Below are 18,952 nucleotides of genomic sequence, written 5' to 3' on the forward strand. Positions count from 1 at the left end.
TACCAGGGAGGAAAATGGTTATTCTCGTGGAGGGCTGGGGACGGGGCGTGGCCGTGTTGGTCGATTGGATGTCGTGATGGTTGATGAAGACGGGATGGGTGGTGTACTTGGGCAACCGGAGTCTAAGCGGACAATGTCTAATGGTTTAGCCCGGTCATGGTAAGACGGGTCTAGGTCGTGTCTTGGTGGTATACAATTACTGTCTGGTTTTCTGTCAATAGAAATAACAAGTTCAACAACGCTCGAGAGTTGGATATTGACAAGAAACTTATTTCCATGACTCCCAGTGTTGTTGATGTGTCTTCCGCATTGTCAAGTTTAAAATGTGAGCAAAATAATTTCGTTCCATGCCCAAAGTGTCATTTTTGAGGAGACAAAGCATCTACATCAAACCCTACCATGTGCCAATCACGAAGGATGCCTTGATGTAAAACTAGTGGGCGTCAGAATAACACTCACATGTGTCTTCAAAACGTCAACCTACCTCACCGGTTAATCAAGGTGCCTTGTGGAATGGTAGATAGGCTTCTAAACATTGGAAAGAGTCGCCTAGATATTTTTGACAGGCCTCTTATTATATCTGGTAGACCTCTTATTATCTTCAATATACCATATAATATACTTGATAGGCCTCATTTAACCCATGCTAAGGCCTCATCTAATACCTTGAAGGCCTCAAAAACACACAGCACGCCCTTCCATAACCTCAACACCCCCATGAACATCCCTTCAACACCCCTTCAATACCCCTCCCCTTAGAATCACCCATCCAAAACCCCCTGACAAGCCCTCAAACTCCCCACAACCGTCAAACTCAACAACGGGCTAATAATATACGAAATCGTCAATAACCTCGCAATCGCCCCCTCCTCCTCCCCCCCCACCCCCTCCGTAACCTGCACCAAACTAATCAACTTCTGTGCCGACGGCCCCGCAGGCATAAGCATCATGGTAAACCACAAAATAGGATCACTCCCCACCCAATCCGTCTTCCTCGCCAGCAGCCAAATCGTCCCGATGCTCATCGCCGGCCAGATGACAAACCGCACCAGCAGAATAAACGACACCGTACCCCAGGGGACAATCTTTCTCAGCTTCCCATCTTCCCTCCCTTGTTTCCTGCTCTTGCGGAACTCCTTGATCGAGTTGAACAGCGAAAGCCCAGTGACAAGGACAGGCAGGGGCGCAAACAACTGGCTGATCGTCTTGAGGGAAGCGGTCAACCAAGCGGTGAAGATACCGCCTTCTTGAGTCGGGGCAAAAAAGGCCTTGTGAAGAGGGGGAGCCAGGCCAATCACAGCGCCAATCACCGCCCCAATGAGGGGGGCGTTGAAAAAGGACAGGACAAGCGACACCCACCACTGGGCACGAGGGGAGAGACCATCCCACTGCTCCTGCGACACAAAAAACGGGTGCTCGTCCGTGTAGTTCTCCTGCTGCCGGTTGTCGCGCCCACTCGACGAGCTGTTCCGGTTCCCGAGGAGACGAGTCTGCTCGTCCGCACTTGCTTCTTCATCATCCTGATTCCAGCTTCCGCTCTCGTCCTCGCCATCCTTGTCCTCACCATCCCACGAGTCCGTGTCCTCGAGCAAACGAGGGCCAACCGCAAAAGTAATGCAGTTGGAGATTGTTGAAAACACCAAAAAGTACGACTTGGCGCGCTCGACTGCTTCCTTGCTGGATTCATCTCCCATGACCAGCGTGTCCAAAATTCCCGTCTCTTGTAGTGCCCCAATGAGGAGGAGCGGGTAACTCGTGGTGTTGTTGATGAGGATGGCGACGGAGGCCCAGTTGGGCATTCCGAAACCGAATTGGGCGAGCATGCCGATGCCAAAGGAGACAATGTGGCAGACTACACCCCAGATGACGATGGGGACATAGTTGCTGACGGAGTCGAGGTCGAGTTGAGAGCCGACTTTGGTGATGAGAAGCGCAGGCAAAAAAAGTTGGACGCAGATCTTGGAGATCTTCTTGCTGCTTTTGCGGTCGAGAAGTCCCAGCCAGCCCGCGACGCCGCCATACGTCATGACGAGGAGGACTGAGAGGGAGGCCTGGATGGCGCCGAGAAAAGATTCGAAGAGGCCGGTAGACCCCATGGTGATTGTTTTGATATCGTCTGCTACAAGGTGTGGTGTGTTAGTCGAGGCTTTGGAAGTGCTCTGGGCGAAGCTGATAAGCTTCTCTTGGAGGGTGTGATGGTTCAGGCACCATGCGCAGAAGATCTGGGGAAGAGATCTAGGTGTGGTAGATGTCTTGCTCAAATATGGTTCCTGAAAGGTCTAGAATGTGTCGTGTGCTTGATTGCCTTGGCTGGCACCCGACGCCTTGGAACAGCTGAATGCATGACGAGTGGGCGCTCAAACTGATGACGAAAGCCAAGAAACGGTGGCCAGCCAGACAACAAAGCCAAGAAGGCCAAGACAAGGCGCCGTTGGGAATGTGGGTCTATGATTTAAAGTGGCTTTTGGCTGGGTAAGAACTAAAACACTGAAAGACATTGCTTGGCATGAATCAATCCAGATTCATGACTTGCAGAAGTCCATTAGACATAGCTTCCGAAAATGGCCTATCTGAACATCATATGAAAATGATAGAGTGGAGATGGCAGATGTGAAGAGTCTTGATAGAGGTGAGGCCATTTTTCTAAATATTGACCTTCCCAGACCTATGGCTGAGAAGCTCGAAGCAAAAAGTGACGGGAAAGTGCAAGAGGTTTCGATGGAACAAGCAATTCGACCAGAAGTCAAGAACAGCCACTTGACTGTTCCAAACATCCGAGGAAACGCCAAAGAAATACTACATCGGCAGAAAGCAAAACTGAATAGCTGGGCTAACCGACAATCTCCCAGCCGCGCGAGCAGCCGGTCACGGGGGGCGGGGCTGGAGATGGCGGCGGCGGCGGCGGAGGAGGAAGAGGAGGAGGGCCCTGAGGGGGGGTTAGTGGCGGCGTCGGCGGCGGCGTCCTGGGAGGCGTGTGAGTAGGCGTTGGAGGCGGCGTGTAAGGGCTCGCGGACCCCATCTTGACGTTCTTGATAACAAGAGGAAAAACGGCCAGACACTTGCGATTTTTTCTGACACTACTTCACCACTCCGGCCTAGCTGCCCTACAGAAGGAAGGAGCCCCTCGCCATATGCTCAGTCTTGTCGCACTACCCCCCAGTGACAGGTCATTATGTCGATACCTGTAGAGAAATAAAACTTCTTCGATCACTCGAGACAGAAACTACATCTTCATGTTCAACTCAATTATCCCAGATACCATCCATTTTGCTACATACTCAGACAGGGGAACTAGACATAATCTCACCGAGACTTTAAGAGTCAAAGTGCGCATAGAAACAGTCATAGTCAGACAATCAACTGTCCAAGAATGTTTCCAATCACATCAACCGATCATATCTGCCTAAAGCTTGCGCCGTGACATTTTAGCCCGTACCCCCGGACTATCATGAGCTCCAAGTGCCACAAAAGCATCCCTATGGCAAGCAATGTCCCTTTCCAAAGTTGTCTCGTACATCTCCCAGTCAAACCGCTTTACAATTGTGGCCGCTGTCAAGTACATTTCAGCATAGGCTAGACTGAAAACAGCATATGTCAGTCGTGGATGCCAGCACGAAGTGCGAAGTCGATCCGTACCTGATTCCCAGACAAGCTCTCGACCCCTTCCCAAACGGTACCAGGTATCTGTCCAATCTCTTCCCTGAGCCTAACCAGCGCTCCGGTTTAAAGACATGCGGCTCAGGAAAAACGGTCGGGTCCATTAGGATAAAATACCCAGTCTGCGAAACTGGGGTACCGGCAGGAATGACATATTGCTTGTAGATGATATCTTCATGTGCGACTCGAGGAAGCCTTGTGGTGATACCGTATGAGAGCCGGAGTGCCTCTTTGATTACCGCTGTCTGTTGTTCGGGGAGGTTAGCAGGTACTGCTTAAGGGGAGAGAGATCTGCAATCTCACAAGATATGTAAGCTGTTGCAACGTGCTCCAAGAAGGGATATCCTGCTCGCTTGGTATGGCCACATCCAACTCTTCTCTCAATCGCTCCAACGCGTGCGGAACGTGCTTCAAGTAGAAGAACATCCTTGTTAGCGTCTGAGCTGTAGTCTCAGATCCAGCACCAGTCAACAGTGTAGCCTCGTCGCACATTCGCTTCAACGTCCTCTCGCTCGGTGGCAGATTCTCGTTGTCACGCAAAGCGTGGAAAATCGAACGGGCGCCGGACTTCTCTCTTTCGGTCCCCGCAAGTATCGGGTTGACCTGCTTGATCATGTCCTCTTGCCGGGCGAGCATGTAAGCCACGCCTGGACTCGTCCTTTTCACGAGGGATTGGGGGATCCGCTCCATCAACGACGGGATCCAAGGGAACTGCATCATCAGAAAGCAGCCCCCCGTCGCACCGACGACGGCCTCCTTGAACTGCAGTTCGAAGTCAGGCTTGTCGAGGTACTTTCTGTCGTGCCCAAAGCTGTAGTCGCAGATCACGTCCATGGTCAGCGCCATGAGTGCGGCATCAAGGCGGAAGACCTCCCCCGTCTGGGCAATCTTGTCCAATCTAGCGGAAAGCTTTTCCACTTTGGACTTGATCAACGGCTCCAGCTTGGTGACGGATGCCACAGAGAAGAAGGGATTGAGGGCTGCCCGACGAAGTCGATGTAGGTCGTGTGGCACGGTCGTAAAGGTGGAACTGCTAGCGACAGCCAGTCTGGTCCACCATTCGTACTTGTCGAGCTTGCGCTTCGAGTTGACGCCACATCCGTAGAGCTCGTCGTAGAAGTCTGGATCCAGAATGTGTAGCTCGTGTGGATTGATCCGGACGATTGGACCGTATCTTTGATGCATTTCTTCCACCCTCCACATGAATTGTCCTTTTTTGACCACGTTCCAGTAGAACTCGTACCAGAGTGTTACGGCTGTTAACTTGGGACCGGGAAACCTGGACAGTGGGTGGAAGTAAAGACGCCAGATGACGGTGGTAGCCATCCAGCAGAGTCCACCGACGATGGCGGCCACAAGCGGCCAAGGTGTGATTGTCTCCATGGCGACGTCGCTCTCACCGTCTGATATTCAGGGAATACTCTCGGAAACTCGCGCTGGCTTCGATCGACACAGGGCTTTTGACAAGGAGCTGGTGGGAGTAAGTACTATCTAGGATGAACAAAGGTCAGTTGCCAGTTTGATCTCCCTGGGTGTTCAAAGAGGGGTAAGCTGAAGCAGTACGACGAACCAGCAGAACCAATATCGTATTGGATACTGGGCCAAGCCAAGCCCGACGGCCACGGCTGTTATCACAGAGCATGAGCAACCAATCGGACAGCATGGTGCAGGGACCTATCGAACCAACATCGCCGGAGGGAGCTGAAGCCCCGGACGCGGTACCACAACATCTTTGTTGTATCACACTGGCGAATTTGACGGTAAGGGCACTCGTTTACTAGGTGTCCGATAGACAGATCTACTTCGTCAACCTCCCATGGTGTCTGAGCCTACAACATGCCCATACAGTACAAGAAGCTCTGGTCTAGACTGTAATCCTGCCGGGATGGAAAGCTGTGGTACCTTGGTGACAGAACGTGGGTGCTGGGAAGGCTCCTAGAGTATAGAAAATCGGCACAGAGAGACGTCTCATCACAGATAGCTGTATGGCATGCCGTCTTGTACCAGATTGGTATACATTGTTGAGAGATACTTGAGGAAAAGTGGCCAACCCATCGGCGATTCTGGCGAGGCGGTGATTCTTGCCTCGTGCGGTGCAGGACGGAGCAGGTACACAGTCAGAGCAACCTGGAAGGTTCGGGGCGATTAGAGGTCCAGTGAAAGGACAAGCCCGCTTGCGATGCTGTGGACCTAGGTTCAGTGGGCAAGACCGCAAACCTTTCCAGACCGTACAAGTAATCGCACCACTGGCAATCTCCTGGTCCAGTGCTCGAGATGGGAGGTGCTCCGAGGGGAAGAAGGGATTGAAAGGCGTGCACCCACGGTCTGTCTGGTTTACCAAGTCTTCTTCTCCGCTCTTCTGCTCCGTGACAGGTGGACTTTTCCTCTGTAGCCAGCACCGCATCCTGCACCACCAGGCAAATCGAAATCAATAATGACCTCTTGACCTCTCATCTTCGCCGTTCATCGGGCTGGTATTATCCTATTATCTATCTTGACCCACCACCACAAGTGGCTTACTCGGTACAGGCGATGCCTCTGCAGCTGGTACAGCTGCAGAGAGCCGGGGAAAATGTTCCATCAATTATCTCCTCATTATCAACACGATCATCAACTGCCTCATCTCCTATTACCACCATCAATATCAACAGGTACGTGCTTTCAGGCTCCTTGACACGGGAGACTGGCGTCATCGGTGGCCCTGTGCCCGGCTCCCGTCGATGCGTACATTTCGACGTCACTCTTCGCTACCTACCACTTTTCAGAGAGAAATTGTTAACCGATAGGTGTCTCCAGTCCTACTTTATTATGCTTCCTGTATTTCTTCTCCGGTCCAAGTTCTCAGCACTGCAAAGAGAGACCAAACCGCCCCAACCTCTTCCAGTTGGCTCTCGACTTGTCATCATCTACAACCACCCAAAGGACGGCCAACTCGGCGATCTCCTGTACAAGATGGTCATTCGATCAACTTCCAACCCGTATGGGGGCCATAGTTATGTCTCTGACGATCCTTCCGATTTCCACCCCATATCGCGTCCACGGACAGCATGTCCCACCTTCAGCACAACTCTCAAGACTTCCCTACTCTCTCCAGGGCTGCTTTTGCATTCCACTCTTCTCCCGTCACTGGCGTTGAACTCCTCTCTTGCAAGCATATCATACACTGTGGCTCGGCTCACCAACCGCTTGGAAGCGAAAGACCTGATCTGGCCCCTCGGTCCCCTCCTCAACGCATGGTGGTCCGCCGTGTTTCGGCATCAATTTGCACACCACCCAGTTTCCCTCTTTTCCGCTTACAAGGCCCTCGCTCGTCCTGAGAAGCTTGTTTTGACTGGAGTGACTCTGTGGGGAGGCAGACTCTTTTACCGGGTGCTCTCCCGGATGCTCAAGAGGGAGAAGGGTCGTGACAAGCCCGCCTACGAGTCACTCAAGCGTCAGCATGGCTTCAGCTGGAACAAGATCTGGTGGAAGAAGTTTGTGCCTGAGATCGGCTGGCTGACCCTCATCAGCCTTCCTGTCGTCACACCTTTCAGACTGGGATACTACTCAGGCGCAGTGATCCAGCAGTCGCTGACGTCAATCACACAGAAGGGCTGGGCTCAGGCCTTGTCAGTCGGTTTGTTCACTATGGGTCTCACCATGGAAGTCTTGGCCGATTGGCAGTTGGACCGGTTCAAGATGGGCAAGGGAATTGGAATTGGCCCTGGCACCAGAAGCCGAGCGAATAGTCTGGAGAAAGAAAATGGAAATGGCGTCAAGTTTACCCAGCCAGGTTGGACTGTTGAGACAGGAGTGAATGGACACAGAGTTTCCATCAGCAGAGAGAGGGAGAACCGTGAAGAGAAGATTTGCAAGGAAGGGGTTTGGGGTATTGTGAGACATCCCAAGTAAGTGCCAACCCACTGTCACCACTACCTTCTCATACTGACTTGTTGATGCTCACAGCTATCTCGGCGACGCCCTCGTCCACCTGTCATTTCCACTCATGCTCTATGCGTCCGACCTCCTCACTCCGATCGCCATGCTTGGCCCTCTGGCGAACTACCTCTACCTTCGATGTGTCGGCGGCGACAAGACCGACGAGTACACGCGAACCAGACGATACTCATATGAGGACGTCAGCAAGAAGATCGAGTTCGACCGCTACCGTCGAGAGCGAAACAGCTTCTGGCCGGACAAGGGCCAGATTCACAATAAGTGGACATGGATCGTGGTCGGCTGTGGCGTGGCGGGCGCACTGATCGAGAGACTAATCATGGGTGTTGTTTGACTTCAGGCTTTGTGCCGGTCGTGGTGTTCAGGCGGTCCCGAGGCAACAATCTTCACTGCGAATTCGGGCAGCAGCATTTTCAGGCGTTGAGGCTCGGATTATTGGCGTACGGCATCTTTCATCATTCGCAACTATTCCCATTATTCTCCTCCTCCGGCGACCTTCTTTGACTTGGTTCCGTAGACCATCCTCGGGCCGCCTCAAGCCTTGGTTACGTCCACCGTCCTGGTCGATCTCAACCGTTGGTCGGACTATGTCATTGCCAATGTTCCAGGCTGCTCTCTGGTTGGCGACCACCACGACACTTTGCCTCGAGACCTACGGCAGCCCTTTCACCGACATTACCACTTCCATATCACCGTCGCTGTTGGCATCGTTACCGTGCAGCTGCTACAAAATTTGCCTTGTCATGTGTATCAAGTGCCTCTGTCGCCGCCACATGCTCCTTCCTCCGCTAGGTAGAACCTGTTCTACCTGGTCCAACATTGTCCCAGAAGGTAGCCCCGACAGCTTGGCTAGGCCACGCCTGTTCACAAAGTCGATGGGACTAAACACGCTCAGCCCCAGACCAGGCCATTCCAGCCATCGACTCTGTCGTGAACCCACACTGCCGTCTAGAATGGTACTTGCTACGACGACAAGGAGCCTCAGAAGGCACGGCACACTCAGCTCGTGCGTAGCAACCATCCGTTTGCCATCAACAACCTCGAATCTCGCTGTCGACAGTCACGAAGTCAGAAGTCTAAGCTATGTTTATCGGCCTTGTCAATGTTTGGTGGACGGGTGGACTTCCAGGCTTGTCTGTCCGGCAGGTTTGTCCCCCCCAATCCTGTCCCCAGCCATATCCCATGTCAACGCCAGTTTCGACAACCATCACGGAAGGCGCTACTTCGAAGGTTAACCCGAGCCTTTGCGCTTTCTGTTAGACATTGCTGTCGCTTTCCGATGAGATTCATGGCCTTGAGTGACCGGACCGGGCGATACTTGCTCAGTCGCTGTCGCCCTGAATATGTCAAACAGTAGCTGCCAGAAGGACTGCTAGCTGCTTGTGTCCAGTGATTTTGCTTCCCGACCGAGCTTGTCGGTCGCGACCAAGGGCTGGAACACGACAGATGCGGCCAGATGAGACACAGAACCTGCTTCTTGCCTCCCCTTCACCTCGGCTTCGACAACTTTGGTTCTTCTATCTGCTCAAAGACAGCACAGGGATAGTCATTACTTCGCCACCGCCAGGGAAGCACAATATACTTTTGCGGCAGCGTATCGTACTACAGATTGACCGGCCTGCTTTCAAGTTCATGCCTTGCTTCAGCACCCACGCAGTAATTACAGGGCACAGTCGAGCAATCACTGTTCAGGCTGACCGCACCAGCGCAGTATCATTGCCATGAATTATTATCTGAATTCCATCGCTTTCCATCTGTTGGTCTTTTCGAACGGTCCGTCCCAAACGGACGTGACCGCTGCCCAAACCGCCCTTCACCACTGGCGCCTGAGGTACCCAAGAGCTGCAGCAATGCTCGCTCCTGTGGTATATATGTTGCAATGTCGGTACCACCACGGTGCCGGCAACAGGACCATTTTGAAGGTCTTCACAGCCAGTACACCCCGTCTGCGGACATTTTTTACTCCTCTCCTCTTCTTTATTCGAGATGTATCCTTACCGACCCACTCACATCTACCGCTCCCAGGTGGTACGAGGCAAGCTAACGGCCCCATGGGCACCAACGTTCGACACGAGCTGAAGTTGGCCGTGGCTTGTCACCAGGGTAGCTAAGAAGATGAGTTGAGATGAGATGACCCTCATCTTATCTCACCCCACGGATCCAGGCCTTCGGCTCATCCCACGGTCTGGTCTTATAGAGGAGATAAAACCGTCTTATCTCATCAAGCCACCCTGCTTATCACGGCCACATTTCCGTCACGAAATCATATTTCAGAACCACTGGAGTGCCACGGGCGGCAGAGGGTCGCCGGCTTCATGCTATGGTATTGCGCGAGCTGCTCCCCCTTACGGACACAGCCGTCCGACTTTTGCTTTCGTGCCTGCACGCGCCCAGAATCACGGCGTAACGGGGGCCTTCAGTGGGTGGTAAAGCGACTCGTCACCCGCTGGCTCAACACCAGCCACACCCCCTCGCCAGACCCGAGGATCTCGCCGGTACTATCCGACCCATCCAACCCAGCATCACCCCCCACACGTTAACAGTGGCGGTCATCCAGCTCAATCTTAACGGGCCAGGTCGTCGTCCCACCGGCTCTAGCATATCCTATCCGTGCCCAGCCGTGGCTTGTTGGGACGACAAGGGACGAAATGCTTGCAGGATGTCAACATCAAGGGCATCATGTGCCGTGAGGAGAGGCAGCTCAAAGAGAAATGTAACGCGCGGGGGTGGGGAAGCGAGGGGCGAGTTGGAATAGGGCAAGGACATGGCGTTCCGGTAATGTGATTTGGAGGATAGGTGGTTGGGAGGATAGGTGTTTTGGGTATGGTGGAGGTGTTGGTACGGTGAATAGGACAGTGTATGGTGTATTGTATGGGCATAGCATTGGGTTTGCATTATGGTCTTTCTATCCTCTGTATTATGTGCATTTTATCTCTTATTGTTTTTCATTTTATATCTCGTATTCCTTTTTACTTTTACCTGTTTTATTCTTACATGTATTTAGCACATTCTTTTCTCATTTGCTACTGTATAAGTAGGGTGTATCAATGTTGGGAACAAAGAGGACTGGGCTGGGCTCCAAAGGAGCATGGACAAACCAATGGGGAGGGGGGTGGGGGAGATCCCTAAGGAGCGTGGACGAACCAAGGGAGTTGGAACTGCTTACTTTTTGTATTCACATTATTTCTGTTGCACGTTTTGTACCATAGAATGGACAGGATGGAAGAACACTATCTTTGGAACTTGGTCTGCTTGTTTGCATCAATGTCTACGTGTGGCATGCCCTTGGCGAGTTGTCTTTTGTGACAGCGGTGTAAATCTCCGGGAGTGAACAATGACTGGTGTCTAGTAATGCCAGTGGCTTGAGTCTGTTTGAGCTATCACATCCCCACTCAAGGTCGAGATTGGTTTGTATTCTGACTTGGCCTCGAGGGAGAATGCAGCACTTCGGTTCCAGACAACAGTTCGGGAGTGGAATCACCGCAACAAAATCATCCACCTGAGTACCTTGCGCAAGGGGTGTTTATTTCTACCTACTGATAACCTAATCTCCAAACTGCGTGTGCTGTCAGAGCGTGAAGGACAAAAAGACAACATCTAGAGAACTGAACAAAACAGAAGTCTAGAATATGTAGCAAATGAAAATTGTAACGAGTGGCTGAAGTTTGTGTTCCACCATACCTAGATACCTCCACCGAACCCACCACGCCTCCATTCAACGCCTCCCAGTTCGTGGCTTCACTGGCGTTTCTTCACAACGCCATGATTAAAGTCAAATTTCTGTATTACCTGTCAGCTACCATGAATGCTCAAACGAGTCAAGGAAGGATAATACTCACAACAAGCAGACTGATTCCGAATATCGAAAACAAACTGCTCCACAGTCAACGAACCCCCACCCGCATTCTCCGGCTGCAGGCTCAAGTCCCCAAACACAGTAAAATTGACCAAGCTGTTCTGCGGGTTGGGGGGAGTGAGCCGATAGCTAATGCTGTCCCGGAGAATGTAAGGCTCCGCCGAACGGGCACCGGTCCACTGCCCGTTGGGGCTGACGTCGGTGATGGTCCCGATGGTGGGCTGGATGGCGTAGTCGCGCGCGGTGAAGAAGGCTGTTATGCCGTTGCTGGGGAGGTAGACCGTCCCGGTTGTCGTGCCGAGGGCGGTTCCGGCTGTGCACTGCCCCACCGGGAAGCTGACTTGGAGGGTGGTGGTGCAGGACTCCTCGCGGGGGCCGGAGGGGAGGGTGACGCCGTAGTTGGGGTAGGTGACTGTGGCGATTTGGTTGGCGTCGTCGTAGAAGATGAAGGAGCCTTCGCAACCTTGGCCGGTTTGGGTCGCGACGCGGGTGAAGACTGCGCGGGGTTGCTGGCGGGCTTCAATGATGGGGCCGGCGAGGGCGGTGGTCGCTTGGAGGAGGAGGGCGGAGGCGGTGGTGTACTTCATTTTTGCGGTTGTGAAGGGATCTGGTCGGGAAGAAGACTGTTGGAGGTGGTTTAGAGCAGGAGGTGATGATGATGATGATGATGAGTGTTGTCTGAGAAGGTGGGCTTTATACTTGTGTTGGCTGCTTGAATGTCGGTGAACATTCAAGCCGTTTCTGTATCTTCTGCTAGGCCTTAGTAAGGGCCGCTGGCTCGTGATGCCTTCGCGCCCTCCCATGTCGATGAACACCGGACATCTCGGCCTTGCATCATCAGCCTTACGCTGTGACGAAATGCTTGGTGCTGTTGGGTTCTATCCCACACCCGTACTGGGTAACATTGCTGCTAGGACGATATCCCAGTAACGTGGACCTGGGACTAAGGTAGCATGCCTCGATGAACCATCGAAACACGGTGAGGATGATGACAAACGCTTCTTTGGGTGTATCTCGGTGTGTGTCAAGGTATCTCGGCTAGGTCGTGATCTCGGTCCTGCGAAAACCCATGGCAACAAAAGCCTATAGACGTGATCAGTTGCGTCTCACCAACTGCGGAGGAGGCGCAAAACAGGAACAATCTCGTCGTGATCGACGATGAATCGGGATTCGGCAAGCATTTGCGTACAATGCTCACCGACTAGTTGATTCTTCTAGGTCAAACAAGCGAGACCTTCCAATTGAAGAACATTTGCTTATGAAGGAAGGGACCTACTGACCTGGTACCCAATGGTGTGGTCAGAACTCGAAGCGCGTATTGAAGTCAGCGGGCGTTCTCTTGTGTAACACCAAAATACGTCTCGATGTTTGGGACTAAAAGAGGCGCATGCTGATGCTACAGGTCATTTGAGCCTCAGTCGGCTTTACCGGGTTCGGTGCGATTCTTGGTCCCAGCCTGAAGAACTGCTATTCGTCAGCTTAATTCCGAGCTTGATGATAGCCTCCATTTTAAGTTGAAACGCGCGGTCAATCGTGCACCCATACAGGTGATTAACTTGTATGAGGCACATAGGAAGCACAAGACTGGATACAATATGCCTAGGCGAGTGACCAGTAATGACGCCAACGATCCGTGTTACATTTGATAGCAATAGCATATGTACCGCATATGCGGTGGGGTTCCAAACTGGTAGAGACAGCGAGGTCCATGGGATGACAGGGTCCGGTACATTCGGTTCGGCTTGCCGCGAGGATAGGCCAGTCCACTGCATGCTCGTCAGTCACTGGTCCACTGATTCGCCGTGCTGATCATTGTAGCCAGAATACATACCCGCTGATGCGCCGCCTGGTTGTAGCCCAGGGGAAATGCCATCATTCTGGGCGTGTGTGATTTGTGGTACCTCTTAGGGGGGGTCAGTCAGTGCCCCATGGTCCAGAGTAGGGGTGATTTTCCACACCTACAGGTAGCCAGCCAGGAACAAGTCCTCCTCTCCTTGCCTTGTATCATCCCACCCTCGATATCGAGTACCTTGCCAAAGCTCAGGCCAGCATGGTCCAAAGCGCCGGTTGATCCTGGTCTTCGTCGCCCGGCGTCATCCCCTCAAGGCCGGTCCAATCCTCGTTGAAAAGGATATTGGTGAGAAAACAGCGTTTGTTGTAGAGGAACCAGGTACTCGCAGCAACAATCACCCACCACCTTGCCATGTCGGGGTCTGCGAGAAATCGGGTTTCGAAGATGGGCATTTTGTTGATGATTGGGCCGGCTATTGTCTGATCAGCGATTGGTAGAGAGAGCAAGGCCCGGGGAAAGGCTTACAGCGGGCAAAAGGGGATGTGATTCGGTGGTGGTGGTGGTAGTGGTGTGTGAATAATAGTAGTAGTGGTGGTGGTAGTGGTGGTGATGGTGGTGATGGTGATGGTGAGGAAGTGTGCTTCTAGAAAAGTCCAGGGGAAGGCTGGTGGAAAAGGGGGTGGGTGCCTGGTGCTACGGCCTGTGTAAGAGACTTCGGGGGCCCCGGCCTGAGCACATCTCTTCCCCTCACTCTCCAGAGTTGGCAGGTGTACAGGAGGGTCCTGCCTGTTGGGAATCCGGTAGGGTTAAAAGCCCGGTAGCTTTGCACCATATACCCATGCACAGGTATCACCTTTATGGATTTTTCATGCTTCTGCCAAATCGTTTCTCGATCACTTGCTGGCCAACCCTCTAGCGTTCACCAGCGCCACCCTCCGTCTGTGCACGACATCGTTGTTTCGCTGGCAGGCCCTGGGAAGTGCTTGAACACGCTGCTAAAACCCCCGCCAGTCTCGTTCGTGGACGCCGCGGGCGGTAGCCGGTCACAGCAAAACACACCAACAAGGAACGTGCCATGGCCCCATCATCATCGGCCACCATATCGGCTGGTAACATATCATCACGCCAAACATTCAAAGCATAAAATCGCGCCCATGAGCTTGTTCTCCCCTAGCTCGTTCTCCCCTCCCTGGTCCACCACAGCGGGAATCTCCTCGGCCGATGGACAGCCCCAGGTGGTTACCACCACTGTTCCTATCCCGATCTGCCAAATCGGTGGCGGTGAGTTGATCCACCACATGCTGTTTAATTCCTTTTGACATCCACTGATCATCTCATGGAACAGGCCAGATTAACGGTCATACCACTCCCTACGTGGCTCTGACGGTCCGCCCATGTGGGCCACTAGGTCTCTTGCCTCCCTGCCCTGGACCGCCTCCATCCCCGAATTCTACAACACAATGTCTACCGTGTCTCTCGATATCCCCAAAATGGCATCAGCACATTCGCTGTATAAGTGCAGACGCGACGATCAAACCCACTGAGCGAGATCCCGCCTTATAAGCTGAGCATCCCATGAACAAGCGCTTGACTTGCAAAGTCATACTTGGCAAGCCGGTAGGAATATTTGATTTGGCTTGGCGAAAAATAGGCCTTACCGGATTTAACTTACTTACTTGACTTACTGCCCACCCTGTGGAAGTTCACCAAGATTGCTGACATGCCAATTCTTTTTGTTTTACAGACTTTTCGGCCGGCCACAGCTACACCCAACCGTTGTCGCGACCCGTGGACGCAAGGCCATGCAGGATACTGACTGAAGAGCCGACAAGCTGGATAGGAAGACCTGCCCGTTTCTTTGGACAAAATTCAGTTTATCGAGCAGCTGAATTCGTTCCCTTCTCACGTTCTTCCAGTTTCCATTGTTCGAGATATCACGTCGATGGCTGCGCACCCGTCTCGTATTCGGGCCTGGTGGTGGTAAACCCAGGGAATACACCGTTTGGAAATGCACAGTTTTACAAACAAGAGAACCTTTAGAGAGCCCCCTGTTTATCTTACCAGCGCCCTCCTGCATACCTGTTCACTTACTCTGCCTATAACATAATAAACGGCCTCAAGGGATAGTTAAAACATCTTAAAAAATAATTCTATTGCCTGAAAAGTAATTAAAAGGCCTCAAAAGATAATGTAAAGGTTTTAAAAGATGGTTTGAGGTTCTTAGAAGATAGTTTAAAGGCATTTAAATATAGCTTGAAGGCCTTCAAGGATAATCAAAAGACCTCGAAAAATAATTTAAAGGTCTTCAAAGGTAGTTCAAAAGCCTTGAAGGATAGTCTAGAGGCCTTTAAATCATCCCTTAAAACCTTCCAACTATCTTTTAAGGCTTTATGATTATATTTAAGGCCTCTTAATTCTGTGCCAAAGTATTTTAACCCGCTTTGAAGGCTTGTTAAGTATTTTTAACACTTCAAAATTAGGCATTCCTCGAAACATAGTTGAATTCTATATGAAAAGAAGGGCGCGGGGGTGTTGGTCAGATAATTAGGGGGCCCCGTAAAAATTCTCTCTTGAAAATACACAGTCTGGAAAGTATAGCTCTACATAGAAAGTCCTAATAGAACTGTTGTTTCCCTTTTTTTTTTTTTTTTTTTACCACGGCGCTTCCATCAGCACCAGACACCCCCTCATCATCAAAGTTATCCCCTCCGCACAACACTTAAAGACCAGCCATCAACCCAATAACAAACATCTCAACCCCATCAGAGAGATCCGAACGTCATCGCGGTGACAACTAATCAGACCCAACCCCCAAATCATCACTCTTCCCGGAATAACCATCCGTATCAAACCTCGCCTCGTCCATATTTCGCACAAATGTCACAAACCACCTCACAGTATGGACATGATTCAACACACTGACTCTTTCATCCACAGTATGAATCTTTCCCAGTCCCACCTCGTCATCAGCGTCGTAGCCGGGGGCAAATCGAAAGATGTGCCTCGTCAAGTTCCAATAAAACCTCGTGTCGGTGTTGCCTGTCATGATCCCAGGGGTAACAATGACGTTCTTGCCGTAGACGGCACGAACCGTGCCGGCTAGTGTTGTGAAAGGGCTGTTTGTTGAGCCGTCTGCTGGGGTGATGGGGGCTACCTCCAGTTTGTTCACCGTTGACGAGAGGTGGATCGAGTTGGGCTCCTCTTGAGAGTCATCAAAGGCGTGAAGGGTGAGGTTGTATTTCTTTGCGATCTCGTCACCAATAGAGGTGAGACGGTCCGTAACAATCTTTGTGGTCTCACCGATATTGATACGGTGGTTGACTGTTACCGTAGCGCGCTCGGGCAGAGCGTTGGTTTTAATGCCGCCCGAGATGACGTCCACTGCTTGGGAGGTTTGCATCAGGTACTTGATTGCTGGGCCTTGCTTGGCGGCTTCGAGCGCGAGACGGTCGGGCTTGTTTCTACAGGTAAGGAAAAAGGAAGGCTTTTTGAATGCGTTGTCCGCCAGGAGCTTCCTGAGTTTCTTTGGGAAGTTATCCGAGTAGCCGGCGCCGCACTGCAGCTGCGAGTAATAGGGGTTCTCTTCGACTAGACGTGTTGGGTACTGTTCGGACTCGATCTTGGTGATGAGCTCGCTGAGAACGCCGATGCTCGTGTGGTCAGAAGGGATGGAGGAGTGGCCACCTGGCATTCGGACGGTGATTTTGACGTCGACGTAGCCTTTCTCGGCTGTTCCGGGCTTCGCAAAGAGGGTGCCCCATGTCTCTTCGAAGCCGGCGCCTTCGTCAACAATGACAGCGACACCATCCTTGCCGTATCTCTCCTGAAGGAAGGCAGAAAGGGCCGATGCTCCTCGTCTCCCGGATACCTCTTCGTCAAAGCCAAAGGACAGGATAATCGTGCGTTTGGGTTGAAAATTGGCTTCTAAAAGGAGTTGAAGGGTTTCCAGCAACGCTATGAGGGTGTTCTTGCAGTCAGCAGCCCCACGGCCCCAGACGTATTTGCCATCATAGGCACCGCTCCTACAAAATGTTAGCAATTGCATTGATGTTTTCCCTTGTCGAAGCCTACCAGGGCGGGTGGGTCCATGATCCGATCGTCTCTGGTGGCACGGGTACGGTATCCTGATGGGCCATCAAAAGCGTGGGTTTCAGGCTATCGTCACTGCCCTTCCATGTGTACAGCAGACCATGAGTGTTGACCTTTTCAACCTGCAGTTTCTCGTGGATCAATGGGAAGGTCAGGGCCAGATAGCCATGAAACTTGAAGAACACTTCCCATCTTGGATCCCGACCAACTTCACCCATGTCATCGAAAGATTCTGTCTTTATCTGGACAGCGCGGGAAAGACGGTCAACGCTGGCGTTCCTGAACGCGTCGCCCTCGATGATGTCAACGAGCTTGTCGAGGTCTTCGTTTTTGGCAGGGAAGTGCGGTTCTGGTTGGGTGCATTGATCCTTGAAATCGGGCTCACGGAGGAAAACAAATAGGAGTGGGCGGTCCACCAGAATTGAGAGACCGCACAAGGCCAGGACGAAACCCCAGAGAATATACCAACACGGAGTCTCCTTGGTGGCGATGCGCATTCTATTTTGGCGCGCGTGTGTTGGAGGGGGAGACAGATGCTGTCTGTCGGCCATGGCTTCGCGCGTCTTCGCAGACGCTGTCTCCAGCTTTTCGTACATGTTGTCTGCCATTTTTGTTGCTGATGACGGCGATGGCGATGAATGGATGGAGGAACAACGATGATGTGTGGCGGGTGAGATGACGCTTGAGACGCTGCGGGGCCCCTGAATCGCCGCTGAGCGGGGATAGTGAATCAATTGCCGAACTATTTGTCGTCAATGAAACGGTGCTGTCCAATCATATCACTCAATTCATGCTACGAGGTGGGCGAAGGCATAACAAACAGCAACGAGCCATTAACGTGAGATGTTTTGTAGGTAGATTTGTCATCAGCTATCATTTGCCTAGAGAAAGAATTTACCTGAGGCATGATATCACAAGCTGTGAAGCTTTATACCAAGAAATATGTTTATAAGCTCTTGCCTCTGAAAGTTATGAAACATCATGTATAGGATTTGGCATGGCTTCATGACATGACCTCGGTCCGGCATTATTTCAACATTTACAAATCGAAAACTCATGAAGCGAGGGACTCAAGTGTGATAACCAGACTGCCAGTGCATGAGAGCTTGTTCACTCTTATGACCATCAACCACCTCATAGCAATCCGACTGAGCAATAAACAGGACCTGCCTAGTCTAACCACGGTGCCAGAGCTCATGCTTGCCCCTTGAGCGGGCTTCGCACAGTCTGAAGACCAAATGGGCTTGACCACTGGCAAGCAGAAAGCACTTGCCGAGAGCCGAGAGCAAGCTGGATGACCCGGACGTGCACCTGCCTTTCTCGCAAGCCCTAGGTACGTACCTACTAGGGTAGGAAAGAAGGTCAGTCCCTCGCACCCTTTCCCTCGCACCTTTGTCCCACTCAACCTACTCGTCTTCCTCTCTCTCCTCTTCCACATCAACAACGCAATATGCCACAAGCCTCAAGTTCTTGATCCGGGCACTCTCTCAGCATCTGTCGTTTGTGGACCTGCTATTTGCAGTGCCGAGGTGAGACATTCCTGTACTATCTCCTCGACGGAAAGGAAGATGCTGACGACTAGCCTGTCTCCAGACCACGACAGACAATGATTTGCCCCTCGT

At 52.0% G+C, this 18,952-nt stretch overlaps 6 protein-coding genes across 6 annotated transcripts; 1 reads left to right on the top strand and 5 right to left on the bottom strand.

Annotated features, from left to right (window-relative positions):
* Positions 1 to 761: 761 nt before the first annotated feature.
* On the bottom strand, positions 762 to 2,096 carry QC761_302890 (uncharacterized protein; the record flags this gene model as incomplete). The annotated part of the gene is made up of 1 exon (XM_062877430.1): positions 762 to 2,096. One exon carries the CDS (start codon positions 2,094 to 2,096, stop codon positions 762 to 764), a length of 1,335 nt encoding a protein of 444 aa, XP_062733197.1.
* A 1,115-nt stretch (positions 2,097 to 3,211) lies between these two features.
* QC761_302900 (uncharacterized protein) lies at positions 3,212 to 5,223 on the bottom strand. The gene is made up of 3 exons (XM_062877431.1): positions 3,961 to 5,223; positions 3,625 to 3,902; positions 3,212 to 3,578 (listed from the first exon to the last, which is right to left on the bottom strand). The coding sequence occupies exons 1-3, from the start codon at positions 5,038 to 5,040 to the stop codon at positions 3,404 to 3,406; spliced, it is 1,533 nt and encodes a 510-aa protein (XP_062733198.1). The 5' UTR covers positions 5,041 to 5,223; the 3' UTR covers positions 3,212 to 3,403.
* Positions 5,224 to 5,964: 741 nt separating this feature from the next.
* Positions 5,965 to 9,771, top strand: QC761_302910 (uncharacterized protein). Its single transcript, XM_062877432.1, has 2 exons — positions 5,965 to 7,544; positions 7,603 to 9,771. Exons 1-2 carry the CDS (start codon positions 6,190 to 6,192, stop codon positions 7,925 to 7,927), a joined length of 1,680 nt encoding a protein of 559 aa, XP_062733199.1. The 5' UTR covers positions 5,965 to 6,189; the 3' UTR covers positions 7,928 to 9,771.
* Positions 9,772 to 11,070: 1,299 nt separating this feature from the next.
* Positions 11,071 to 12,875, bottom strand: QC761_302920 (uncharacterized protein). Its single transcript, XM_062877433.1, has 2 exons — positions 11,434 to 12,875; positions 11,071 to 11,373 (listed from the first exon to the last, which is right to left on the bottom strand). The coding sequence occupies exons 1-2, from the start codon at positions 12,250 to 12,252 to the stop codon at positions 11,332 to 11,334; spliced, it is 861 nt and encodes a 286-aa protein (XP_062733200.1). The 5' UTR covers positions 12,253 to 12,875; the 3' UTR covers positions 11,071 to 11,331.
* A 194-nt stretch (positions 12,876 to 13,069) lies between these two features.
* QC761_302930 (uncharacterized protein) lies at positions 13,070 to 13,927 on the bottom strand. Its single transcript, XM_062877434.1, has 3 exons — positions 13,767 to 13,927; positions 13,408 to 13,713; positions 13,070 to 13,352 (listed from the first exon to the last, which is right to left on the bottom strand). The coding sequence occupies exon 2, from the start codon at positions 13,691 to 13,693 to the stop codon at positions 13,490 to 13,492; it is 204 nt and encodes a 67-aa protein (XP_062733201.1). The 5' UTR covers positions 13,694 to 13,713; positions 13,767 to 13,927; the 3' UTR covers positions 13,070 to 13,352; positions 13,408 to 13,489.
* Positions 13,928 to 15,916: 1,989 nt separating this feature from the next.
* QC761_302940 (uncharacterized protein) lies at positions 15,917 to 18,113 on the bottom strand. Its single transcript, XM_062877435.1, has 2 exons — positions 17,313 to 18,113; positions 15,917 to 17,263 (listed from the first exon to the last, which is right to left on the bottom strand). Exons 1-2 carry the CDS (start codon positions 17,936 to 17,938, stop codon positions 16,036 to 16,038), a joined length of 1,854 nt encoding a protein of 617 aa, XP_062733202.1. The 5' UTR covers positions 17,939 to 18,113; the 3' UTR covers positions 15,917 to 16,035.
* Between the last annotated feature and the right edge of the window lie 839 nt (positions 18,114 to 18,952).

Source organism: Podospora bellae-mahoneyi, chromosome 3, assembly GCF_035222275.1.
Source record: "Podospora bellae-mahoneyi strain CBS 112042 chromosome 3, whole genome shotgun sequence".
In the NCBI taxonomy this organism is placed as follows: domain Eukaryota; kingdom Fungi; phylum Ascomycota; class Sordariomycetes; order Sordariales; family Podosporaceae; genus Podospora; species Podospora bellae-mahoneyi.